The sequence below is a fragment of the Podarcis bocagei genome (assembly GCF_964188305.1).
Source record: "Podarcis bocagei genome assembly, chromosome: 1".
In the NCBI taxonomy this organism is placed as follows: domain Eukaryota; kingdom Metazoa; phylum Chordata; class Lepidosauria; order Squamata; family Lacertidae; genus Podarcis; species Podarcis bocagei.
In genome coordinates this window covers 53,175,280-53,202,695 of record NC_138125.1, presented here as the reverse complement: position 1 = coordinate 53,202,695, position 27,416 = coordinate 53,175,280, and the positions used below count along the sequence as shown (strand labels likewise).

Genomic DNA, 27,416 nt, shown 5'->3' with positions numbered 1-27,416 from the left:
ATCCCAATGAGCACAAGGAAAACTAGTCCTATGAGGAAAGAAGAGGTAGCTTCCTTTCCATACTCATGGCAGATTTGGATTTTTGAGCGAATGCTGTGGGTGCCACCCCCTCTGATCATTTCTTACTCTTCTCCCCAGATCAGCACCCCTACCTTCTGAGAGGCATAGTGCACACACACTCTGGCTTCCCATGGAATCTGGGTAAAAGCTGGATCCTATAAAGTTAATCCAACGCTTCAAAAGCAAAGAGAGCCGAAAGAGGAAGTGAGAAAGAGCAGTGCTTTCCCCGCAATCCTCTCTTGCTTTTTGTACCTTTCAACCCTCTCACTAGCTCATGACAGGGGAGCCAATGGAGGACTGCAAAAGTATCACAGTGCCCATGAATTAAAGGGACTGGTTTGCAGAGCCTGAAGAAAAGGCGGAGAGGAGCAGGGTAGTATGCTTCAAATGCCCAAAAGGTTGTCCCATGGAAGACTGCATAGACTTGTTCCCTGCTGCCTCAAGGGGCAGAACTAGCTCCACTGGGATTGGACAACAGAAGCTAAACATTAGGAAAACCTAAGAATAAAAAGAGTTCAGTAATGGCTGTCTCTTAGGTGTTCTCTCTCTGGATTTTCTGCATTGAGCAGGTGCCAGGACCAGGTGGCCTCCAAGTCTACCGTTAGCAGTTTTTGTAGGGCATGCTTATGTTGGTTTTATGCCAGTGTTGACTGTCATTGCCCCTCCCCCACACCTTGGAGTTGTAGTTCAGTGAAGTTGTAAACTATTCTACTGCTGGTATTTCAGGGTGTGAGTAACCAGCGATGGAGCTGGGTCGAATGGCGTGGCAATAGACACGCACACCAGCTCCTCTTGATAGACAGTGACTCCCGAAACAAGCTTTCTATCATGGATAGCTGCTTGGCAGGTCTGTAGGATATCTTGGCACCACCTGGTGGTTGTCCAGAGAACTGTTTCTCCATGCAAGGCAGGCACCCCTAGTGGGGAGGCAGGAAAGAGTTCATGGCTGCTGCTGCTGCTGTAGGAAAAGACTCATTCTCCATGCTTGTCGGCTTGGTTGTCAACACTGAAGAGCAGCCACTCCTCCTGTTGCAAGGATTTTAAAATAGCATTTTTATTGATTAAGATGTTTGCAAACTCTCTTTCACCAAAGGGATCTTAACAACACAAGGAGGTTTCCTGGGGATCCAGGAAAACAGAGCCCTCTTCCACTTCTAAAAAGATGCACATTGTGGAAGTACATTGTTCAGAGTTGAGCTGAGGGATGCCCTGGTTGCTTCTGTCCAATCGTGGTGGTGTTCATGGTTTCCTCTTCTCCTAGGAGTGATCCTCTTGCTGCTGGAGCGCCTACGCCGAATCGGCTGGGAGCAGATGTGGCGCCTGACAGCCGAGCGGGAGCTCATGAGCATGCTGTCCACCTCGCTGGCCGACCAGGCAAGTGCTCTGAGCTCTGCATGCCTCGCTGTCCTCCAGCCTGGGCCCCCGGACACACCTTTTGTCTCCTGCAGACATTGTGGGTTGTAGCGGGATAAAGACCTATTTATTTCTTCCTCGTTTGGCTTCACACTTGGTTTTACTCTGGGCCTTTCTCCTCTTCCAGAGTGCCCAGTGTGCAAACTGCAATCTCTCTTTTAGGACATTTTTAATGCAGTGATCAAACAGAGCCCAACGCTGGTATACCAACTCCCTTGCTTCTGGAACGTGCAGCTCTCTGATCACACCCGCGCAGAGCAGTGCTACACAGAGGTGTCTGATCTTAAGGTGGGCATTTCCTCCCTGGCTGAGTCTTCCCTGAATTGCTTTTGCAACGGTGACCCTTGGCTGAGCCTTCCAGGCATCGCCAGTCTAGGACAATGTTAGTTCTGCAGGGGCTTGACTGAAGATGTGGAGTGGATTGGCACCTGTAACCAGCCTTATGTTTTAGCTATCTGTTCTCAGGTGATCCACTGGAACTCTCCCAAGAAGCTGCGGGTGAAGAATAAGCACGTGGAGTTCTTCCGAAACCTCTACTTGACCTTCCTCGAGTATGATGGCAACCTGCTGCGCAGGGAGCTTTTTGGCTGTGCCAGCCTCCCCAGCTTGCCCAGTGGCCAGGTGGGAGCCTAATTTTCTGTCCTCCCTTCTCCTCATGCCTGAATGGAAAATCCCTCCAGACTTCCCATTTATTTAGCTGCTCTCTTAAATGGAGGGGGGGTGTAGCTCAAAAAACTATGTGCATGCCTTACTATGCAACCTGGCCTCTTTAAAACCCTGATTGTCTCGGGCTCCTTTTCTAAGTGAGGCATCTTCATTCCAGCTAAGGTGCCTGGTGATGGTGATTTTTAGTCGTTGTTCTACTTGCACCCATGATATTTTGCTTGGGTTTCATTGTTCTCTTCTAGTTTTTATTCCTAATAAAATGTAATGGCAAACCTAAAGAAATCTGGCACGTTTTCACCACACTCAGAACAACGCGCTCACATTATTTCAGTTAGGATTAGTGGACTGATGAGGTTATGTTCTGCTTAGTACAAAACTCAAGACCATGGTTAGGCAAACTGAGGCCTGGGGTCTTAGATTAGGCCTGGGATCAGGCCCAATCGCCTTCTCAATCCGGCCCGCGGATGGTCCAGGAATCAGTGTGTTTTTACATGAGTAGAATGTGCCCTTTTATTTAAAATGCACCTCTGGGTTATTTGTGGGGCATAGGAATTCGTTCATTCCCCCCCCCCATATAGTCTGGCCCCCCACAGGACCTGAGGGACAATGGATCGGCCCCCTGCTGAAAAAGTTTGCTGTCCCCTGCGCAAGACCCTCCCCACTCTCCCAGCAGTATCTCAGGCTCTAGAAACTCTGCCTTTTAAAGCTGCTTTGTGGCTGTGCTTCACTCTAGGTCAACTTGCCAACTTAGCCTTATCTCTCTCTCCTTGTCCTCTCACCCCTGCGCAAAATTTAGCTCCAGCAGGCCCTAGAGGAGCTGGATGAAGATGATCCTTGCTATGATTTTCGGAGACAGAGCCTTATTCAGCACCGGGTGCATCTCTTCTTCCTGCAGTACGATTTCCCGATCTTGGCTGATGCAATTGATGTCACTCTTGTAGCTCAGCTCTCCATGGACAGGTACCAGATGGGAAAGGAAGAGGGGGAGATGTTGTGCCTTCCAGCATAAATTCTTCTGCTTGGGAGCTAAACGTCCAGCCAGCTTGTGGCTCTTTTATATGAATTTATTGGTCCAGGAGGCCTCTGTGCCCAAGCTGAGTTAATCAAACTGGAAATCTCTATGGCAATATTCTCACTGCCCAGCTGCGAGGGTGACAATCCTTTCCAGAGAATTCTGCTTTTGTTTATTTTTTAGAATGGGTTTCTATCACCCAGAGTTGCTGGGAAATATTTAGCAAAAGATGACTAGTATCCCTTGAATACTAGAATAGAAGAAATATGGCAGTGAAATATGAAAGGAACAAAACCTAGCTGCATGAGTCAGAAAATGGGTGCAATGGTGCAATCCAGCCATTAAAAGAATGGTTTTGATGGTGGCAGAAGGATTGGACAATAGTTAGGAAGAGGAGCAACACAAAACCAATACTGTCCAGATCAGTTGCACCAAGTTTTGTAAGGTTATATTTTAAGAAGCCAAGGAATTGTGTGCAAATGGTGGCAGCTTCCAGGACGTAGTGTAGACAGCCTCCTCTGATACAATTATCAACAGAAGCTTGCACACACAAGAAACCAGGAAGGAAAAACTCACTGCAGGACTGGATGCAGATTCTCCTGTTCCTTCAGGCCTGGGTGGCTCAGCCTTGTGGCTTTTTGTTGTTGCCAACTGAGGGTGTCTTGCACTCTTGACTTGTCCCATTGATTTGCAGGTTACAGATGCTGGAGGCCATATGCAAACACTGGACAGGCCCCATTAGTCTGGCGTTATATATGTCAGATGCAGAGGCCCAGCAATTCCTGCGCTATGCCCAGGCCTCGGAAGTGCTGAGTAACCGCAGGAACGTTGCCTATCACATTGTGTACAAGGAAGGGCAGTTTTACCCTGTCAACTTCTTGCGCAACGTAGCATTGAAGAATGCACAGACATCTTATGTTTTCCTGACGGACATTGACTTCCTGCCTATGTATGGCCTCTATGATTATCTCAGGTGGGTGCTTTGCCCTTTCCCAGCCTGTGTGAAGCAGTAGACACTTCCATACTGGGAGAGGATGGCTCCACCAGTATGTGTCGGTCCCATGCCAGCACTGAACATTTTTCATGGGGAAGGGATACAGGATGCTTGGACTCCTCCGTTTAGCAACAGACCAACAGCATTTCCCCCTCCCCTTTGTGCCTCAGGACCTCCATTTTGCAGCTTGAGCTGCCCCAAAGGAAGGCAGCCCTCATTGTGCCTGCATTTGAGACTCTGCATTACCGCCTCACCTTTCCCAAATCCAAAGCGGAGCTGCTCTCCATGCTGGACATGGGCTCCCTCTATACCTTCAGGTAGGTGTTGGGACCAAAAAACCCCTCGCTAGCAGCTGAAATGTTGGCTCAACCAACTGCTGGACTGCCCTCTGAAACCAGGTAACAGGCATGACCAGCCCCAGCACTTAACCCTTCTTAGTGGTGGCTTGCAGTCTAAAATTTGACTGGCCATTTTTAACTGGCATATGTGCATTCATTCTTCTGTTGGGATGTAGGGGCACAATTTGCCCCCTCTTTATTTTCATTCCATGTTGTCTCCTCTCCCTGCTTTGGAGCCCCGTGCCGAGCATGGTACAAATATTTTAAATAAATAGTCCCTTTCCTCATTTCCACCCGCCGCCCCCCCCCCCACTCTTCATTGGATCCTATGATTCTTCTGCTTTTCCTCATGCCCTTTTCCTCAGTCCTGGGCTCATCCAGTTCCCAGTCACCTGTTAGGGCACAGCTGTGCACTCATAGGGGCATATTTGCATCATTGCCATTTTACAGGTGGGGAGTTGAGACCAAGGTGACTTTGCCCTGGCCATGCTGTGGGTCTGTGGCAAATCTAAGACATGAAGGCCCATCTCCCTCATCCAAGCCCAACTCTGCCCTGCTGACTAAAGAGGTTCAGAATGGCTCTAAGAGGCTGGCTACCCCAGCCAGTGTGGTGCAGTGGTCGGAGTGTCAGACTAGGAGACAAGGAGTCCGAGGTGCAGACTTTTCTCAGCTCCCTTGTGTATCTGTGTGCAGGTACCATGTGTGGCCTCAGGGCCATGCCCCAACGGACTATGCCAAGTGGCGGACAGCCACGGTGCCCTATCGCGTGGAGTGGCAGCTGCACTTTGAGCCTTACGTTGTAGTGAGGCGCGACTGCCCCCTGTACGACCAGAGATTTGTCGGTTTCGGCTGGAACAAGGTGTCTCACATCATGGAGCTTGACGCCCAGGTGAGTGTGCTGCTTAATGTCTCCTGCAAGGTTGCCTCTTTATGCGTTCCCAGAAATCCAGGGCTGGGGTGTGTGGCTTCCGAGGGAGCCGGCCTTTCTAGCAACTTCATGCCTTTTTGCAGGAGAATGAGCTGCTGGTCTTGCCCAATGCCTTCATGATCCATATGCCTCACGCACCCAGTTTTGACATCTCCAAGTTCCGCCTGAGCTCCACTTACCGCGACTGCCTGGAGACCCTGCGGGAGGAGTTCCACCAGGACCTGTCGCGCAAGTATGGCGCCGCTGCACTCAAATACCTCACTGCCGAGAGAAGCCTGTGAACGGCAAGACACACACCAAAGGACAGTCCGTGCAAGGCAACTCATGCCCTGCAGAGGAGGGACAGCGGACCACGCTCGTGTCCTGGAGCAGTTCAGACCTACGGCAGAGCCACTCTCCCAATGGTAGACGGGTGCTACACACTTTGTCTAAGTTGTGGGTACAATTGCAGCCGGTTGGGGCGGGGCAGGTGGCATATCATTCAGGGCTATGGAGCCAATCAAAACAATGCTCCCAATCTAAATCAGGCAAGTTCCATACATTTGTGTACATCTGTTTCCAAATTGAGGGGCGAAGCATGGGAATGAAGAGGAGGGAAGGTGTGCTCCTGAGCTGACATCCTGGAGAGCCACTTCCTGTTGGTGTACCAGTGGCCTGACTCTAAAGCAACTTCCTCTGTTGCTGTTTTGAAGGTGGGCTTTTCCCACCCCACGAGCCTGATGCCTTAATTCAGCTACAGTCACCTGTTTCCTGTGGTAGAAAGGTAGATTAGACGTGGAAATTGAGACTTCTACTAATGTCTTGTGTCCCTCTATCAGTGTAGTAGCCCCATCTTATTTCCAGCTCTTTCATTTGTCCCCTCTAAGCCAAAACCGAAATAGGGCAATTATGACTAAATCATATAAAGTGAGCATCTAGAAAATCTTTTGTGAGCTATTCCTATATATGTGGCAAGAGGGACTGTATGCATATACAGGCAACTCAATTTGTGCATGGGTTGTACGTCAGGGTACTGTGCATGTTGGTGGAGCATGCATAAGCCCACCCGACCCTGTAACACCATCTTGCAGGTCCAAAACCAGCATATGTGTGCACAGTTGCACATTCTTTGAACCCATGCAAAACAGGGGTTGCCTGTACCCTTTTACAAATCTGCATAGCCTTCCTGTTGGTCATGGATCAGGGCTTTACTGATGGGAAAAGGATGATGTGGGACCTATTGTGAAAGTTTAAAGTGGGGAACCTGAGGCCTAGGGGCTGCATGTGTCCCTGCTTATCTCTATGGGTGCAGCCTTTCCTTTCCTTTTTATAATGTGTGTGTAGAGAAGCCCTGCACTGGAATAGAAAATATTTTAGCACAGGGTTTCCCATAACACACACACAACTACACAAGGCAGAAGAGTCACAACTGTTGCTTCACCCACATTCTGCCTTCGGTGCTATTGACCACCACCACATGGCTTCTGGGAAATTGCCCACCAAGAAATGTGGCTGTCAGGGGTAGTGGTAAGGAACCTTCTCTTCAATCTGCCTTGTGCCTACTTCATGGATAACTTTACTATCTAGAAAAAAGCCTAGTGTAAGCAAAGCCAGGTCCTTGTTACAGGGGCTATATAGCGCACATGCTTTGCTGTGAGTACATGGCTGAAACCAAGATCCCTTTAGTCCAAACGAACTTCTTTCCAACAGGATTCAGGCGAGAGTCCTTGAAAATGTGTAAGCAGGGCATTTTGGGAAAAGCCCAAACCCTGCTTGCCTATTCGCCCCCCACCCCCACATCTAAAATGCAGGTGTAGTTCATCTCACCGGAGCTAAATAGAACCTCTTATCATGGCTACTACTCAGTAAATCTCGTTTAGCTTGATGTTGCACATCATTGCCAAACATACTTTCCCCCTCCCATGGAGGAACGCAAGTCTTGCCCTTCCTATATCTGCTGGACTATGGCCTTGATCAGCTGCTTTCCTGAGTAATATCAGCTCAAACTGTGTGTTTGTATGATCAGGACCAAGGACTGCACAATTGGGCCTTGTGCAGGAGTCCATAATGGAATTGGATTGTCTTCAGTCTAGATGCAGTTAAGTGTCACAGCTGATTACAGATTAAGTCTGTGCAACCATGGAAGTAGGCAAGTCATTGCATGCAGGCTTCCGTCCTGATAGCTGCTTGGTGAACCTGATGCTCGAAGGGACTAATTCCACTTCTTGAAGAAAGGAACACATGAGCATCTTGCTGTATCTGCAACTGACGTAGGGTCTGTTATGTATGCTGTAGCTGAATGTCTGTGCTGGGAGCAGCTTCAGCCCAGCCATGGTCCACAATTATCAAACACTGGAGCACAAGGATGGAGATGTAATGGGAAAACTCTTTCCTTGCTGTTTATATAATTTAAGGTGATTTCTCACAAGCTGTAAATGATTTGGGTGTCATAGATTTTCTGGTAGTTTCTCTCTTTCGTTCTGGAGTCTGTCTAGGGTCTTCTGCTGCTGGACTCTTTGATTTTTTCCTTTGATTTCATGGAATTCAAGAGCTTCCAAAGTGCTGGGATTAAAGTTTTCCATCCCTCTAGACAGGCTGATGTAAACGTTGAAACTGTCCCACACTCAGCACTGTACAGCATGGGCACAAGTATTCCTTTTTAAAAAACATTAAAGTTTTGAGGAAAATCCTTTTCAAGCTGCTGTGAGAGTTGTTTGGTTATTATGTCCGCGTAGTATTAATGCGTTCCTCATTTCTACTAGTCATTAAAATGAGGAACAGGGGAGAGAACAAACTAGAGAAACAATTCCTTCAGGGAACTCTTGGCTACAACCCACAAATCTGCCAGGGACAGGAAAGTATTCTGCATGGTATCCAACTTTCTTTTACTCGAAGTAGATCCACTGAAATTAGTGGGCCTTAGTCAAGTTAATTAGTCATTATTTTCAACAGGTCTACTTTCTGAGTAAAACTTAGTTACCACCCACTTAGCACAATCCATACAGGAAGCTATTCCCAGAAGTTGAAGCACACTTGACTTACTCTACAGCCCTTATAGGACCAAGCTGTCAGTGACTGCAGTAGACTTTGCCAAGTTCAGGTCATTGCCAACTCTCCTTGCAGGTCCAGGGAGCTTTAAATTCTGTAAAGAAGGGAAACTGAAGCCCAGACTCTTTATCATTATAAAACTTTGTATTTTATTTTTCTACAGGCCAAGAAATAATAAGTATAGGAGAGGTTCAGCTTTGCAGGTGTGCTGTAAAGGTCCCCTACCTGCTTTTATGGCTGATCAGTTGTGATATCAAACCTCTAACTGCTCGGAAGAAGAGCCTCGAAGTGTAGAATGAGGAGGACTGGAGGGAAGCATAAGGTCAGCACAGCTGGGAAAAGACCTCATTGCACTGGAGGATTTTGAAAATGGGAGAAAGGAGCTCAATATAGGATAGCAGAGCACTAAATGGACAAAAGACTCTTCCCTATACTATAAGCATGTGATGGTGAAGAAAACTGTTGCAATGGGGCCCCAGGGGAAAAGGCCAAGTGAGGAGAATTGAAAGGATGGGAGAGAGGAGCTGAAACACAGCTCTGAGTATTCTCTATTTATATGGGGCCTACACTAGAAATACAAGACAGAATTAGGCCTTGGGCTAGCCTTAGTTTCATTCAATTATGTATTCTTAGCTCCCTGGCAGTACCCCTGCCATGATTGGCAAGCAGCCGCCTTTCCAAATCCTGGAAGTGCCAATATTGATCTGCCTGCAGTGTCTGCACCTTTAGGGTGTGGCACAACATACCTGTTTGCAGTTAAACCTTCAGCTTTGATGGGAGAAGCTGCATTTCTCTTCGTTTGCAGCTTCAGTGTGGATAAAGCAAAGGGTGATCAGCACACATGAACACAGCTGCATGATAAACAACTAGAGACAATAGATTTCATAGTTTTATTTAGTAAAATGTTAAATAAATACAAATTGATCGTTTATTCTGGACCCCTTCTTTTTCTTCCCACCTTAATAGACTAAAATCTAGACACAATTGTACCAAACCCACAAGGGACTGGAAGGCTACAGAAAAGAAGGCAGCAAAGAGACTGCAAATCACTATGAGCACCAGGCTATTCAATTTCTTAAAAAAAGAAAAAGAAAAACTTAACAAAAAAGAAACCCACCTAACCAACAGAAGTCATGCATCCATATAACATTCACAGGGTGTTGATCTGTGAAAGCAATATTGTGCCCAGTTCACTTAAAGGTATGGGAACTCAGGATGGATGCAGAGGCAGCACGAGTGAGGTTGAGTTTATCTGGCACAAACATCAGGAGAAGAAGAGATGGGAGGATGCTGGCTATGTATGAATCAATACATCAGTGTACATGGGGGAGGAGGGTTTAGAAACCCACTGCCTTAAAAACAAAGGCTGTGAATTTCCTTTTAGGGTCATGGCCTCTTTCACAGACCACTTATTTCAAAGAGTCCTTATTCCAGTTACTAGAAATATTCTGGCTTCAACAATGGTCTTGAGACACAGATGGGATAGTTGGCTTGTAAGCAGCTCACTGCCGGTTCCTCTACTACCGAAGAATGGAATGAAACTACAACATAAGCCACAGGTGAGTGTAACATCCAACAAACCACTTGGACTTGACAGAGTAGAAAAGCTAAGGACTATTCAGTATTTGCTAGTTCGGATATGACCAAACTGACATACAATTTCAAGATAAAACTTTATTGATAATGCCCGTTCTTGTCTTGGTTCACTTCTCACAGGCCTGTTGTTCATAATGTAAATTGGCACTAATAGGACTTTTCAACTGGTGTCCTCATGAGACTCCAATGCAACCAGCAAGGGTGTGTAGACCCCTGCTGTTGTTCCATGCCATAGGAAGAGTGAAGGACCAGCTTAGTCCAATCCTTGCTAAAGCACATTCTCTCAACAAGGCGCCTTCCTTCACTGTGGGGATGTACAGGTGTGGCACTGTGGAGTGAGCAGACTCCCCAGCAGACTGGGATGCAGGTACAGCGCTTATTGCTGGGGGAGTGGATGGTGGACTCAACACTCACCCTCTAGGCTCACATAACTGAGCTGCAAAGGGAGCCCTGGCTAAACTCAAGAGGAGTATGTGCTAGGGGAAGGGGGATGATAAATGCCAGGGTCAATAACTTTATTCCAACCACAATAAAAATGGAGGTGCTGTGCAGAGCTATTTCTAAAAGCTGCCAACACTGATGCAGATAATGACAGCTTCACCTGGGAATGTTTGCTGTTGTCCATTCTTGGTCATGTAAAGAAACACTCAGCACCTGGGCAAAATTATAGACCCCATAACAAAGAGGCTTCTTATCATCCTCATGGGATGGGATGGGAGGGAAATTAGATGCTGTAATTGTCACTGAGTTTAGGCCTTTCTGTTTTTGTGACCTGCAATGTCATTTGCAGAGGGTTAAACCGGGATTTAGCACGTAATTGAGCATTGTTCTAACCTGCATACATATTAGAAAACAAGTAAAAAAAAGCCTCCTAAACTTTTTTGAGGGGAGGGGGGGGTAGGCATTTCTGCTTACCCTGGACCCAGACACAACTGTGGGACTTCCCCCTTAAACCTAGCAGTGTGTGGGACACAGGAAACAGCTGCATTTGCAAACCTGTTTGACTGGGGACGCTGTTAGATGTACACTGCATTACTGGATTGACCAAGGGCACCAAACTAAAATAGCAGCGTTACAGTGCTGGGGCTGGGGTCATGAACCGCAGTCACATTTTAGGGGAATTTAAAAGGTTACATAAATAATGGTTCCAGTTACAGATAGGTAGCCGTGTTGGTCTGCCATAGTCAAAATAAAAAAATTCCTTCCAGTAGCACCTTAAAGACCAACTAAGTTAGTTCTTGGTATGAGCTTTCGTGTGCATGCACACTTCTTCAGATACACACTGAAGAATACACACTGTGTATCTGAAGAAGTGTGCATGCACACGAAAGCTCATACCATACCATACCATAGTTGGTCTTTAAGGTGCTACTGGAAAGAATTTTTTTATTTTGACATAAATAATGGTCAGACTTAAAATGGTTTGAAAGAAGTGAAATAAAAGCAGTAAAGATAGTACACAGAATTGTTGGCCCAAATGAGAGAAATGTTGTTTTTGCACAAGTACCGACTATCATCTTCTAATTTGTATTTTCCAATCACAAATGCATGGGCTATGCTTGCTGCAATTTCCCAACAACTAGGAAGCTGGAGTTATTCTTGTGACAGTGCCTCTTCAGTAAAAAAAAAAAGATGTAAATCTGGTACAAGACTTCTTTAGTGTCAGAAAAGTCACAAGTTCAAATAGGTTCCACCTTATAACTACTAATGGAGTCTGACCACACAAGCCATTCTTTCCATTTTCAATTGCAAATAAGCAAATAAAAACTCCCGGCTGCAACCTCAAATATGGATGGGTACTCTCTGGACTTTGCTGCACCAGCACATGAGTGTACACCCTGACGTTCACACAGCGTACCACAAATGAGCCAAGGCAGCAGCAGGCAACTCCTGCAGAATGTTTAGGAGTAGGATGTAAAGAGGCAATGTCATTTGCATGCAAGCAACTAGCTAGGATCCAGCCTTCAGGTGCAGAACACTGTCCTCTCATAGTACTAATTATATTTCTGAATTCTAAGAAAATCAGGGTGACAAACTTGATACCCTGATGAACAAAGATACTGTGGTTCCCCTACGTTTTCTCAAGGCAAAAGGAAATCTGACACATCTGCTACCCAAGCAAGGATCTTTCTGCACAGCCAAACAAAACATGCCCAAACTTTATTTTCTCCTTTGGCTATATTTCCAGAAGCCAAATCCCTCTTAAACTTAGCTGGTGGCATTTCCAGGACAGGAGATGCCAGCGAGGCGGGGGTGAAGGGGCAAGGAGAGAAGTACACACAAAATCAGAAGAATGACAAAATTAAAGATTCACAAGAGTACCTTGCTGCTCTTCACTTTAAACTAGCTGATCACTCCAGTGCTGCAGGCTAAGCAAAGTTATACCACAGATGTCACTAGTCAAGAGAGGCCAAATGTAAAGTAATCCCCCCCCCAAAAAAAATCCCATGGCTAAATCCAAAGCAGGGTTTCAACACATGGGAGACCTTTGTATAATAAATTGTTTTCCCTTCAGAAAGTACCAGGGACCAACTGTCAGCCCCATTGTGGGGGCATAAAGATAGCATGTTATTAATACTACTTTGCTGAGGCACAGTTTTTAAATTGCTTTAAAGTGGAAGGTAGCAGACAAATGCCCCTTCCTCAGCACAGATCAACACACGACTCTCTTCCCCTTCCCCCAACAACAGCCTTGCACTGAGCTCTAGTCTTCCCTCTCTGTGTGGTACAAATTTTTATGGCCTGAAACACAAAGGAGGCAGAGAATTCAACACAAGATCACCTGTTTTTGGCACCTGTTCCATGTTTAAGATAAAGCAAATAGTTCTGCACTCCCTGCACCTTACATCATAGGCTAAGAGGGCATGATAGCCACTGCCCAAATTCATGCATGTGTGGCCATTCTGAATGAACCTATGGCTTTAAGGGAAAAGAATACAAGGATGGCAAGTGTGTTTGGTGAGGGGAAGGAAGGGCCACATGCACATGGGAACAGCTGAAATCAGAAATCCCATTCGCCTGCCTCTGTCAACAGCCAACACCAATTTATCAACCAGAAGAGGGTAATTGGCTTCCTCCTGTTCCTTGCTGCTGGAAATCCAGCTTCTGGCCTGAAATATGAGGACTTGTCTATTTTTCACCCATTACACTCAGAATATCTAAATGTAGGTTTGCAAATTGCGTGACCCATCAAGCCAAATGCAAACCACCCAACACACACGGTTGCTTGTTTGCTGCACTCAAAGGCAGGCAAAACTAGGATTATCAGGGATCTGGTGGGCTACATTTGTATTGGTAGGTCACAAGATGAAAAGGCCTCTCAAACATGCCCCCAATGATATTTTGTTCTGTGTATTGCTATAAAAAGTGTTATTTCCTCTGAGCAATTTTCCTGATTGGCTGCCTTCTGGCTTTACTTGCTAATAACACCAGGTACTTAGAAAGCTGCCAACTTCACTATGGAGTATCAAAAGTCAAATGGTAAGGCCTGATCTTTTTCAAACGTAAAGCTAAGGCTATTTGACACGAATTGTCCTTACTCTTCACTGATATGTATAATGATAAAAGATCAGCTGCTGGACCGTGAGCATAACTGAGTGTCACTGAGGAGTCCTTGAGGGACAAGATTGGAGGCTAGAAGTAAAGAAACCGCCACAAACAATGAGTGGCAGGAACAAAATTCAGATGATTATGTAAATAAAGTGCATTAGGATGCATAGTTCTTCAACACATAATAGTGAAAGCACGGCAGCACCATCACTGGCTGTCTGACAGAGGAGAGACTTTCTAACATGGACCTGGGCTGACTGCCATGACTTACGCCAACATGAGTGCTGCCATGGAAGTGAAAGGGTATGAAATATTGGCCATTTGCACTTGTCTATGCAAAGGTGGCTATTTCAGACTCGCTCATCTCATGTCCAGCACCAGCATTTTAATAGCATGAAATTACTGCGACAATTTGCTTCAGAAGACAGACAAGCTGTGCTAAGCAGAGCCAGATCCCAACGCTAAAATCCTTTGTCTCCACGTTCTCCCTATAATCTAGGTGCTATAACGACAAAGATTTTTAAATGCTGCCAATGCTCTCTTGTGCTTTTAAGCACAAGAGTTAATTAGGAGAGCTTAACAGAGGAGAGATTCCACCAGTTGGAGGAAGGTTTGCAGATTGGATGCAGTTCAACCCCACAGGCTATTTGAATGGCATGACAATCTCTCGACACTCACCCCCAAGGCATTTTTCAAACAGAAACACAGCAGAATGGCAACATCATAAGCAAAACCTGTGTTAAAAAATTCTAAGTACACGGCATTTTCTCCAGTTCTGACACCTTTTTAATAGAAATCACTTGTTTAGGAAACAAATAGCACTTTTGTAATTTTTACAATGTTTCTTACCTTGATCTTATTTTTAAGTAACACTAGGAAGACCTCAATATCTTTTTTCTTTTTTAATTTAAAAAAGTTGTTTTTCCCCCAGATACAAAGATTTTGCCCTTGCATAAAAAACAGTGCCCAAAACGATGACACACGGACTCACAAAGACTCACTGTATCTCACTGACACTATTACTTCTAATCTATACCATGCAAGGTCCCATCTACCTCTTTAATCGGACTGTCAGCCTGAAAAAAACAGCTTTTCTATTCCTTACATTTGTAACCAAAAGAGAAAGGAAACAAAGGAAACAGGCATTTTAATTTTTTTTGTTTTTTTTTACTATTTGGGCCATATGTTTGGGACATGTGCTGTACTGTTTGGAATATCACTTTTGCTTGACAAGTGTAGAAAAAAAAAAGTTGGAATTTTCATTTCAGTCGTGACCTGCTTTTCTGAAACCCCAGGCTGGTTATATTAGTCCCCCTCCCTTCTCCTCTTCCTCAGCAAAAGCTTCCTGGGCCAATGTGATGCCCAAACCAGCAATTTATTTCACTTGTCTATTTGGGGGGAAAAGTGGATAAACCCAAAGCTGCCAATCTAGTAATCCCCAGCCTGAGTGTGCCCTAGATTCTTAGTGAAAAACCCTTCCCCATTCCTTTTTGTCTCTCCTGTCAAAACAATAGTGAATACTGCTTATTGGATAGGCTTGGTCCCCACTCCCACCACCCCACCCCTCTGGACCCTAGGACTTGTTAATTCATATTTCTGGATTTTTGGTTTAGTAGTACGGAGAATTCAGAAACAGGAAAAGCCCACAGGCTCTTTGGACTTGAAGTTTCCTTAGCTAAACAAACTGGTCTGCAGATAAGATTTGAAACCTGCTCCTCCTCCCTGCTCCCCACCCCCAAATAAAAACAAAAACAAAACAAACCTAGAGTGGCTGTGGAGGCTGCTGCAGGCACACACTGGTGTAAAAGAGAGAAAGAGAGAGAGAGAGAGTAAATATATTATTTAACTTGGCATGGTGCTGGCAAAGAACCTCCAGCTGGCACTATTCATGTAACATGGTCCAAACTTTGCACGTACACACAGAATAAGGAGGATCGATTGGCAACTCTGGTGCCGCCTGGCACAAGCCTCTTCGCGCTCTTTCTGGAACCAAAGAGTTCTGCGCTTTCCAGAAGAAATCCAGCTTTTCTTTTCTAGAGTTTTATTGTTTTGCTCTTCTGCCTCGCCGCCATCTCCCCCGGCTCCTTCTTCATGTGCTATGTTATTTAGTCTCGTCGCCCTTGGTACAGTTCACCATGCAGCTCTGGGAGGGGGAAGAGGCTGGGGTGGAGGCAGCGGCAGCCTTTGCGTTATTGGTGGAGTCCATGCCATTGGAGATGGCGACGGAACTGCCCTCAGAGTTTATGGGTTTTGAAAGGTTGATGCCCTGGATGAGGCGAATTAACTGTTTTACCTTCTCCAATGAACTGTGCATTTCCTTCTGTTTTGCCAGGATGGTGTTCTTCATTTCCATACATTTCTGAAGCAGATTGGAACGACATTGCATTAATGAGTGCGCTCATAAAAAAAGGCCCAAACGAGAATGAAAGTTAAAGCAAAGGGATTCCAAGATCCACAAGAGACTGCAAAAACAGATTCTTTGTCAGAGTACCTGGTGGATACAACATGGCTCCCATACCAAATACGGCCCACATAGCAAACCAGAGTTCAAAGAAAGCAAATGCTATTTCACAGCCACGACTACAGCATATAGATTACAACTATGACTTACCAGAGAAAAAGAAGCTCTAACAAACATAAGACGCCTCTGAGACTTTTAAAAAACACCACCATGACAAAGCTGTGGTGAAGCACGGCTCAGAACTGATACCGTGATTGGTCACAGTAAACAGTCATTTTCTAAGATTCACGACTGTAGCTTCTAGCGGAACACAGAGGATAAACAAACCATCATTTAGCACAGCAATACTTACTGTTATAGAATTGCTGAGCTGTTTGACTTTCTGTTCTAGCTGCTCCCTTTCCTGTTTTAAATCTGAACTCCATTTCAGTAATTTCTGTTTTTCCTCTTCTTTTGCTGTGGAAGAGAGTACATCAATTGTATCAATTATGCCCTGCAGATGGGATCTCTCAGCTGCTTTTGCACAATGGAAAGCCAGTACAGGACAATACCTGAAGCTGCAGGTGCAGACATAAAGAGAGTCAGATGAAGCTGTCATATCCATTTCATTACTGGGGTTATCATGCAGTCAGCTCTTAATTTCCTTCTGAAAACAAACATCCTACTCCCTTCCTCAAAGTAACATTTTCCAAAGAAAAGAAAACCAAGCCAAGCCCTGCACCATTTTCTTACCTGCTTTGTAGGCAATATATGAATGAACAATTGCTAAAGTTCCTGGCCACGGGATTGCTTCTTCTTTCTTTAGCATCTGAAAGAAAGGAGAAGGAACACTTGGCTGACATGTTCTACCTCCAGGAAAGATGACACACACTAAAGGGTATCTTACACAACAACTATTAAAATCAATGCCATTCTCTTCTTAGGCCCTTCCCAGGCAATAAAACAACTTAAAATCCCCCTTTGTTCTACTCTTGGGTTGCTGCTAGTTCTGGTCCGGGACAAGAAGCCTGATGCTTTGTTGACATGTGATGGATGTGGGAGGCCAATGGGAAGGAGAAATGAACCAGACTATATCCACATATCAAAAGGAGGGAGAGGAAGACTGTGCTGCAGTGCTATCAAGTGCATGGGGATAACACGTAACCTTTCAAGAACTAAATAAAAAACATAAATTTCATAAAATGGTAAGGAAGGGTAGCCTTGTTGCTTTAAAGTCTACATTAAAAAACAAAATGAAGGCAATTACATGATCATTTCTATGCTTGGTTGTTTCAGCAGGCAAGCATTCAGCCCCTAAAGAATTAATTAAAAAAAAATAAAAATCCCTAAATGGATAACAAAATAGTGAGGCGCTGGTAGGAAGAAGGGGAATTGTGTTACTAATCACTAAAACATATGTGCCTCTGATATTCAAAACCAGCTTATACACAGCACTCACAATAGTATGCTGAAATGGGGAGGGGGGAGAGGGGAAGGAAATTCCAAGCAAAAGAATACTGAGGTTTGAGTACTGGGGAAATTCTTCAACAGAAGCATTATCCAAAAAAGATGCCTGATCCACAACTCAACACGCACCTCAAGCAAGTAAACATTGCATTTACTGCACACACAAAAACCTCCACAATAGTTTGGGAAGACCCTCAAGATTTAATAGCATGAAATACTCACACATCTATGCTAAACCTCCCACAAGGGAAGCCTGTTTAATCACCATGTCAGCAATTTTGTACATTCCCTTGCATCTACAAACATTTTCTGCTGATGAAATTTTAACAAGCTGAACAGGAATGAAGAGACAACATATCTGATCTTAAAACTTGCCAGTAGAGAGGATTGTGACTTCATGATTCACAAACTGCTGATCTAATTAGCTAAAGGAAAAACACTCTGATAGCAAAGAGCAGTCTCCATGGAGAAAACTACATGTTACTTTGGCAAACATGCATTTCCCACAAATGTGTTTGTTGATTAACAGCAATGCAGGAGTAGCGGGGCATTTCCAGAAGAGAATTGGTGGGTGGGAGATGGGTGTTTAATCATGTGGTTATTCATCACAAAACGTTCCTCCCCAGCTGGGCTTATTTTTGCTCTCAGAGCCAGCTATGGGGAAAGATTTAGCATCTATCTCATGCCTGCTAACTCTCACCTGTAAAATGCCCTGTGTCCCTGCATTATCATGCAAACATTGCTTTTCCAGCATGTAGCTTTGTCCTAGACCTTAAAATACTGGACTTTCCAACACATGTATTGTAGAATGAAGCTAACATTATTTTGTGGAAGCAGAAATAGATAAAGATGCAAGTGGATCAAAGGGAATCTTCCCCGTAAGTCTTTGAGCTTTGCCATGGCAAATAAATGGCTGTTTAGTACCCTGAGATGTGGAACAGAAAAGCAAACGTTTGATGGCTTTGAATTTGTGAGGCCATTTCAGTTCAGGTCAGATATTGTCACCCTCTCAAAGTCTAAGCCATGTGCCCCACCCATTTTGTCCAAAAGCAGAGAACCATTGCGAGAGGCTTCCCCTTTCGTGTCAAACAATACCTGGTCTTGACATTTGGGACAGATCCACATGCCCTTGGGAATAGTTTTCAGAGGTGGGTCCAGACAGTCCAAGTGATACACACGTGAGCACGTGTCACACATCAGCAACTGCCCACTTTTCCTGCAAACACTGCAAAAATCTTCATGGATATCACCCTATAAAATTAGAGGGGGGAAAGGGAACTTACAAACTTTGAAAACTAAATTCCAGTTCAAAGTAAAGTCCTAAGTGAATGAAATCCCCCAAATAATATCCTTTTCATGAAACACAGAAAGAAAGCTACCAAAGGGTGCCTGACGATTAGATCCACTTTCTTCAGACAGAAAAGAACCACAAGGAACGTCAAGGGCCACAGCTTCTTCAAATGCCACCATGTCTACCCTAGTACAATTTCAAACTATAAAGTACAGATCACTTATTTATATAGTTAAGGATCACACCCATCTTATTTCCAAGTAAGTGAAATTAAATATGGGGTGAAAGTCCCAGTGATCCACTATATGGAAAACATTTTTAAAGTGCCGCAATAGGTTCGGTTCTCCAGGAGGTGCAGAACTTGTCACCCACGTTTCACTTAATGCTGGGTGGGATTAGACAGCGTCTGAGAGTGTGCTGTCATCACCATGCTGATGACACACAGCTCTTATGTCATCTTCTGCAGGTAGGCAGTGGATCTGCTGATTGGTGCCCTGTCATGATAATGGACTGGATGAGGACCAATGACATGAGTCTTAATCCAGCCAAGATGGATTAGCAGGTGGATCTTCTGACCAGGTGAATGGCATGCAATCTGCTCTTGGCAGGGTGAGACTCATTCTGAAAGGTCCATAATCTGTATCCACTGCTGTCACTTGAGGGACAGGTGGCCCTGGTAGTGCAGAATGCTTTAGCTTCTGTTTTTTTGTTACAAAAAAGTTAAAAACCAAAAGATTGTAAGTCACTTGCAGTGTAACTGAAACTAGGATCCACTGGGATGAAAGAATTTGGATATGGCAGATCTTAATGGGTGCTCAGCCGGTGGATCTTAAGACGGTATCATTTACACTAGCACAAGTTCCCCCCAGAAGGGGGCATTCTGGAGATGTGGCAGAGCAAGGAGAGACTTACACCTCTTCCAAACCTCTTCCAAACAGCCAGCAGCCCAGCCAACGTAGCTGGCAAAGAGTGTCCTATTCCTTCTGAACTGAGTTTGGAATAAGGGTAACTTTTGCCACTGTAACATGCCAGTATTACTTATGCTAGCTTTCTATAGTTAGGATTGCTCCATTAGAGACTTTTGTAGTAAGCAACTAATAATTTAAATCCAACACTAGTAGCCCGATCCAACACTAGGAGCTCACAATACTGAGGTGCTTATTTTGTTTGGGGATAGAGTGCATAAATCAAATAGTGAATATGAATATTCCAATGCTGGAGAGGAGTGAAACTAACACATATACAAGGAATAAAAGCTGATATCATTAACCATGATGGATAAGAGAGATTTGTTGTGGTGGTTGCTGCTGCTACTGTATGTCTTTATTTTCAATGGCTATATGACCACACTGGATTGATAAGCCTCTAAGCAAATAAGCAAAATCTGCACAGCTATAGGGGCAGAAAATTGTGAGCAGTGAAGTCATGGCCATTTCTAGGTGCCTGTGACATCTGTACAGCCTCATTCCACACAGCACGCCAAATCAAAACAAGAAAGCAAGGGGATGGGTTAGGCAGGTGGGGGCCAAAGATAAAATATAAAATTAATGCTTTCTATTGGCAAAAGAGCTGTGGCCTACACATTGGCAAAATGTGATATCTGGGGAACAGCACTGAGGAGAAAGGCTGCCTGGATTCTCTGCAAATATGAGTAAGATCTACATATTTATTGTACAATAAAATTATTGTTTGCAAAAGGCTATGGAATATAGCCTTGGGCATGCTTAGCATGAGCATAAGCATAATTTCACCTGGGTGCTACCTCTTAAGGTAGCTACAGTCTTTCCTAAGAAATGTGTTTCATGTGCCATCATCTTTTCAATATTTTGGAAGTAGAAGGCACTGGTTGCAAAATTAAGTTAATGCGCCACTTTAAGCCTAATATAACTTTAACCTTGGTGCATCACTGCAATATCCAGTAATAGGTATACTTTTTCTGATTTATTTTACGTAAACTTGGCCTTTCGATAGAAGAGATGGAAAACCTTGACCAAACCAGACTCACACGAAACACCATCCCCAGCTGTAAAATGGCAACAAAGGCCCCAGTACTAGTTTTAATAGCAAGAACATTTCAGTTTTGCATGACTCTTTGCATTACTTTCCCTTCCTTATCTCTTCACTTTAGGATGCAAAATTCTTAGCAAAGCCATTTAGTTTCCTTTTCTCTCTTTCCTTCTGCCGTTACCATCTCATAGTTACTATTTTTATTTGTAGATTACTGTACAGAAATGCAGAAAGAGAAGAAGAGCTAAAAAGAACAGAAATAAGGTAACAGAAAATGGCTTAATACACGAATTTCAATCAACTGAGGGCTGCTCTGGAAAATTGCTACATCCAAATCCCAATCTCTAAAGCTTTCTTCAAATTCAGAATATAGGGATAAAATTTGAAAGAAATAAAAGTGTCACAGCCTCCTTAAAATATGTAATTCAATCTTCCATATCAAACTGAGCAGTGGTAGGATTTGAATTATGCCAGATGTTTTCTACTGCCTTACATAGCATGCTAATGTGCCCATCTTTATTAAGAATACATATTAAATGATGCCAGAATACCAACCACTGGTGGGTGGGAGGATATTACCCACAAACATTAGCTGAGGCTTAAACTTTGACACTGAAAACCAAGCCTTCACACTTTGATGGAAACCTCTCTCTATTAATTCCTAAATTTACTGTGCTATCCTGACTTTGGCATGTAAAGATGCTTTGATTTTGCAAGTTCTACATATCAAATGAGTGCTGGATTCCAATGTTCAAATTATGGGGGGGAAGGGGGGGACTTAATGAAAACCTCACATTTTATCCCTCAACCCCCCCACCCAGCTTTTAAGTCAGTCATACCCCTCTCTGTAGCTTTCTACAGTGTAGTAGTAGTAGTAGTAGTAGTAGCTAAGATGAGTTCACAAAATATAAGGGGGTTGGATCCCCTGTGACTTGAGCATTGTTGGGTTCTAAGGTAGTTCAATCTATAATAATACAGCCAGTTTCATATTGTCCACTCAACAGAGTTAAACTTTCATGTATCTCTTGAAGCGTTATGACTACCCAAACTCAAACGGCCTACTTTTTTCTTGTATTTTGTGATTGCATGGAGGACAAACACAATGAGGTTTCCCTAGAACAGGGATGGGGAGCATATAGCTCTCCAAATACTGCTGAACAAATTTACAAAATCCCCTGACCTCTGGCTGTGCTAGCCAAGACTAATGAAAGTTTGAGTAGAGCAACATCTGGAAGGCCACAGATCCCACATCCTAGCTGAAACCTAATGAGCATCTTAATCTGAGTAACTGATTATGGCAGTTAAAGATATTCAGAAGCTAACAAGATCAGAAGGTTGTACTCAGTTGTTTCTCTCCATTAATGGGCAGTACTCTGCACTAGCAGAGGTTTCCATGAATGGAAGGGAAGCAGTTTTCATTATCTTCTGGGGCCACCTGCCCCATCAACCTCCACAATCCTTTGGAGCAGACCAGGGAAGGTCTAGGACTGCAGAGAGATGGGGGGAAATCAGCAAACAATGCCTGCCCCCATTCCATTAAGGGAATCCTATATTGGATTAAAGAATCTTTGGTGAGTGGAGGGACACAACTGAAAACAAACCAATTTACCATAAATTCTCCAAAAAACACACACCACTGAAGTGAAATAGGAGGTGAATTTCTGGAGGAAGCAATACATTCATGTGATGTGTGTACATGTTTGGTGGATGGATATTTAGCAAAACACTGTAGGCTTGAAGGCTGATGGCTAATCAGAATTACATCATTACCGAAAGCTCAGAACATTATGTAAAAATGTGCAACAGACATCAACTGGAATGACAATGAGCTCACTGTCCTAGTGCTTTATTTATAAAGCCAATGTGCTTAAGAGTCTAGCAACCTTTGTCAAACCTGTTATAAGTAGAATGTGTTCATGTGCATGTGTGCACACCATGCTGAATCAGCAGGAAAGTCCTCTTTGTTTGGATCAATTTTTACTACTGCCTTCTGATAGTTTGGGAGATTTCATGAATAATACAATACCTAGAGAATGAATGACTATGGCTCTTAACACAGAACTTGCATCCTATAGGAATGCTGCCTGTTGATTTTATCATTTGCAATACCCAGCAGTGCAGAAAAGATACTGATGGTGTTCCTGATTTCGCTATTCTTGGCTGCTTCAACAATGAGGCTACAGATACAGTTATGTAAGTTAGAGCAATCCTCAAGCTGCATATTTCATGAATGAGATGCAGAGGCTCTTAGCTCAGCAGCATAAAAAAACAGATTGGAGGAACATCTAGTGCAGCCCACTAGAACATAAAAGTTATGCAAGTCTGATTGTGTGTAAAATGTGTTCATTAGTTGGGTCTTACAACCATGGAGCTATTTATTATGAGGAAACGAAGGTACAGAGAAGTGATGAGACTTGACCAAGGTTGTGAGTCCAGAACTTCCAATTCCAACCCAGCTATCATGAGAAGGATGGATTTACCTTCCTTCTGAGTAATAAAAATTTACCACTCACACTCTCCAAAAACAGACAGTGCTGCAGATCAAGCTATGGATTAGATCAACTTTAATTCAGCCTGTGCTAAACTGGCAGAATAGGCAACTGGGCTCACATACCAGGAGGATACTTTCACAGAAAAGAAAACTTTTCCCCAGATAGGTATGCAGAATCCATAAACGAGAAGCAACTGCCAGGTGTCAGTGAAGGCACTCCCTCTGATTCCACTAACGCTGTGTCCAACTATCTTGAGCAAGAATTTCTCCTTACTTTATTGATTCAGTAATAATACATAATTGTGTGACAGGACCTGTTCTCCTCCTGCCACTAGATTGCTGAAATATATCACATATGCACTGTCTTTAATTCACTGCATCACTGTGCATCTGGGAAGGGCTTATAGAACTTTGAAATACTTCCCCTTCTAACTCTACAATTCTACGATTCTAGGATATGAACATTCTGGCATGTCCTGTGGATATCATATAGATATATATATACTACTCCAGAGTTTGGGTGGGGGGTGAATAGGTACAGGTAGAAGTGTAGGGGGCTGAAGAAGGGGGTCATATTATTGCAGTTTACCATAATACCAGTGCATCTAAAGAACCAAATTCTGAAGTCTCCACGGTCTCTTCGAACAGCAAACCTCTCAGGAAGAATTACTTACGTCTGTGGAGCTGGGGCTGGGCAGGGACACAGGATGAACAGTTGCGGGGAAAGAAAATGTGGTCTCTGTCTTTTCATTTTCAGGGGAGTCAGGATGACTGGACAGAGGGGATGTGGGGGTCAGAGCCCCAAACCCCAGCACCGTGTTGTATTTAGGTGGACGACCTACACATTAACAAAAGGGAACAAAAAGGGGAGGGGAAATAATCTTACATACCTTTGGCCAGTGCTCCTCATTGGCTAGCATGAAAAAAAGGAAGTGATGTAGTACAGAGAAGAAGTTAGTATTATAGTCACGAGTGAAAGAAAGCCAAGTCAGGACTGTAAAGTTATTTTTAAGACACTTAAAGGAGAATTGTGTAAGGAAGGATGGTATCACAAGAGAGAAAACACATGCCTTCAGAAAGAGCACTACTCCCAATATATCTATATAACCACACTAATGTCTTTAACTTTTAACTTACCAGCCCCAAATTCCACTGGCAAAGAAAAGCTGCCATGATTTCTACCACTCTAGTTTATCATGGTATCTCCATCACATTGTTATGACCATTGGTAAATCACCCTCAGTGAGCCTAAGGTGAAACCTACATCTAAATACCACCTTTGTGCTAAGAAAAACTCACAACATTCCACAAATGCCAGAGAAAATTATGGCCTGCAACCCCATGAGATCTCTCTCAGCAAAAGGAGCTGTAAGCTAGCCTAAGTGGGAGAAAGCCTCAACAAAGCAAATCTGCAAGTATGAAGAGTTAAGATAAAATCCTATCCTGCTGACTGTAGGAAGATATAACTCACGATAAAGTGTGCTATTATTCCAAGTGAAATCACAACACTGTAGGAAACAGCAATCTTTGTCTTTTGTATTACCACTACTCTGGTGATTGATGAGAGGCATATGCTCAGAGAGGAATATATAAATAAAGATATTTAAGCAGTCAATAAGTGAAGCTAGAGACTGAGAAAAGAGGCAGGAAGATCAAATTAAACATGCATAGTAATCATTATCTTCAGTAAATGGCACCTAACAACTCTGATGGAAAGTGGCACTGAAGGCCAATGCCCTCTGTGTGTTGAGGGACAGAAAGCCAACATCAGTGCAAAAAAACCCAGTACATCCAATTTTGCTTCAGGTGAGAAAAAATTATGCAAGGAAAGAAGGGCTCCTCTGAACATCTGATCTCCTGGGGAAATGCACTAATAGCTGAACTGAGCAGTTATGGCAGCAGTTTTTGGAGAAAGTAAAGCCTGCTCAATGTAAACTGCAATGAGACCATCACCTTATTTTCAAAATGCCAAAAGCTGTCAAAGACTAATAATAATAATAATAATAATAATAATAATAATAATAATAATAATAATAATAATAATAATAATAATATCAGGCACTATCATTTTAAGCAAATTCAAATCAGTGGGCTAAACAGAAAGAGACAAATGCACTCTACTGAGCTACCTAATAACTCACCCAAACACTCATGTGCATGAACACACTCATCCTATTAGGTACATAGTGCATTTATCTTTTAACATTTGAAATATCAAGTATTATACAACTTACGTCCTCTGACCTGGCCATTTGTTTTTGAACAACAGGCCCAGGAGCAGAGGAAACATTAGAAAGCATTACAGAAAGGGCATTCAGTGCTCACCCATGATATTTAGCACTGAACAGAGTCAAAATAAATTAATCTCAAAGCCAAGCTTAGTTCTACTGTGCAATTGGCTGGCTCTAAGAACACAGCAACCACCACACGAGAGCAGATCAGTAGTAACTTGTCTCAGACACAAAACAGACATGCTTGGTGATGTATTAGCAACAACAAGCATTGATGATATAGTACCCTTCTGATTCCTGGCCATCAACATACATTCTCTGGTGATCTTAGGGTCACCCAAAGCATTAGGAATTAACTTAACCTCTCTTGAACTCAACCATGTCGATAGCTGTCACAACTTACTGAAGCTGAGGGCTTCATCACAAAACTTCAAAAACTGTGCATCATCTGCTTGTTGGAGACCAAACAACACTTAAAGGTTCAAGATGCAGGGAGAATGCAGAAACCTTCCCTCCTCAAGGAAAAGTGTTTCTGAGCAAACCTTCCACAGTTCACACCATCTCAGTTTCAATTGGGATCTCTTTCCTTTAATACTAGATATATTGTTCACAGTGGAAGCAGCACAGTTTAGATCAAGGGATAAAATAGATATCCCAAGTTCTTTTCTTGTTCCATGGATTGGCTGCCCCATGCTCTGCTTTACCTGCCTTATAGTTTTACATGGACAATTTCTAAAATACATCTCAGGACTGGCTTATATGCAGTTTGCCAGTTTTCCATTTTCAACATTACTCCTAACCCTTAACAGTTTACAGATACACACTAGGGCATATGAATAGATATGGCCATGTTACTACTGCCTTTTTCGTTAGTATATTAATCAACGTTTGCCTTTGCTGGCATGGATTAGTAACCTGTAAAGTGTGTGTATGGGGGGGAGTATGCAAATGGAAAACTAGTGAACTGCATGTGTAGCAGCCTAAACAAAGTCTGTACAATAAAAAACGGAAAAATGGCAGATTACTGGTGCCATTCCATAAGAAAGATCAAGAATTCGGAACCCTGAAATCTAAGGAGAAAATTGGGTAGGAAGAATTTTGCAAGCATCCCTGTAATAATTTTAAGAGTACCACAGTTGCCACACGATTTCATCAAATTTCAAGTAACTCGCCTTTCAAAGAAACCTGAACATGTTCTTAACAGAACAAGAAATAATTTCATAAACAGTGAGTCCTAACATAGGACCAAATGCACTTAGTCACTACCCAGGAAGAGTCTCAGAATGGGAGCTCAGTTACCACCTTGGCACCCCCCTTCTAGTCTGCATGACGGGTTACATTTACAAATCTGGGTTGGGAATCTTTACTGGCTCAGGGCAGTTTACACACAGGAAATTCTCCCATATATATCCTTATTCATTCCAGATTACCCCCAAAGCCTACCAACAATGGTTGCTTCTGTAGTGTAGCTGCCTACCAGGGTTACAGCATACCTACTATGTGTATTCAGTACCACAAAACTATTTTCTATATTGTTTTATTTCAGTCCAAAAGAAAGGGAAATAAACATACAGGGAGGTGCTATTATGAGACACCTACCTCGTTTACGTGTCCCAGGATGCATTGTGCTGTTCAGGTATGTGACTGCGCTCTTCTTGCGCTTTACAGAAGAAAGGAACAAAGTAGTTGGTCAACTGTTTTGGCAAGTGAAAGCTACATCTACACACACACACACACACACACACACACACACAGTGACTATATAAAAAATCTGGAAGAACACAAGTGTTGAGTACCATTGAAGCAAACAGGCTTTTGCACTTAAATCCATAAATTTCAGTAAGAATCAAATGTAGGTTTAACTTTCTTCAGATTATGTCCATTATCGTTTCAGTGTTTGGATACT

General features: G+C 43.5%; 2 protein-coding genes across 13 annotated transcripts in view; one reads left to right on the top strand and one right to left on the bottom strand.

Annotated features, from left to right (window-relative positions):
• LARGE2 (LARGE xylosyl- and glucuronyltransferase 2) overlaps window positions 1-8,087 on the top strand; it is a 46,171-nt gene extending 38,084 nt beyond the window's left edge. For all 8 annotated transcript variants that reach the window (XM_081164583.1, XM_081164580.1, XM_081164577.1 and 5 more), the window contains 8 exons: window positions 1,322-1,434; window positions 1,636-1,761; window positions 1,939-2,094; window positions 2,936-3,099; window positions 3,846-4,124; window positions 4,316-4,462; window positions 5,177-5,372; window positions 5,495-8,087. In XM_081164583.1, the coding sequence (XP_081020709.1) occupies window positions 1,322-1,434; window positions 1,636-1,761; window positions 1,939-2,094; window positions 2,936-3,099; window positions 3,846-4,124; window positions 4,316-4,462; window positions 5,177-5,372; window positions 5,495-5,692 (1,379 nt within the window). In that variant the 3' untranslated portion in view covers window positions 5,693-8,087. The remainder of the gene's footprint in view (window positions 1-1,321; window positions 1,435-1,635; window positions 1,762-1,938; window positions 2,095-2,935; window positions 3,100-3,845; window positions 4,125-4,315; window positions 4,463-5,176; window positions 5,373-5,494) is intronic.
• Window positions 8,088-15,408: 7,321 nt separating this feature from the next.
• Window positions 15,409-27,416, bottom strand: part of PHF21A (PHD finger protein 21A) — a 132,819-nt gene continuing 120,811 nt past the window's right edge. For 3 of the 5 annotated variants that reach the window (XM_081164841.1, XM_081164839.1, XM_081164840.1), the window contains exons 13-18: window positions 27,110-27,170; window positions 23,954-24,117; window positions 18,586-18,741; window positions 16,777-16,852; window positions 16,397-16,500; window positions 15,409-15,942 (exon numbers count right to left, since the gene is read on the bottom strand). In XM_081164841.1, coding sequence (XP_081020967.1) covers window positions 15,685-15,942; window positions 16,397-16,500; window positions 16,777-16,852; window positions 18,586-18,741; window positions 23,954-24,117; window positions 27,110-27,170 — 819 coding nt within the window. In that variant the 3' untranslated portion in view covers window positions 15,409-15,684. Of the gene's footprint in view, window positions 15,943-16,396; window positions 16,501-16,776; window positions 16,853-18,585; window positions 18,742-23,953; window positions 24,118-24,169; window positions 24,193-27,109; window positions 27,171-27,416 lie in introns of all 5 variants that reach the window. The other 2 variants (XM_081164843.1, XM_081164842.1) reach the window with 1 other exon arrangement.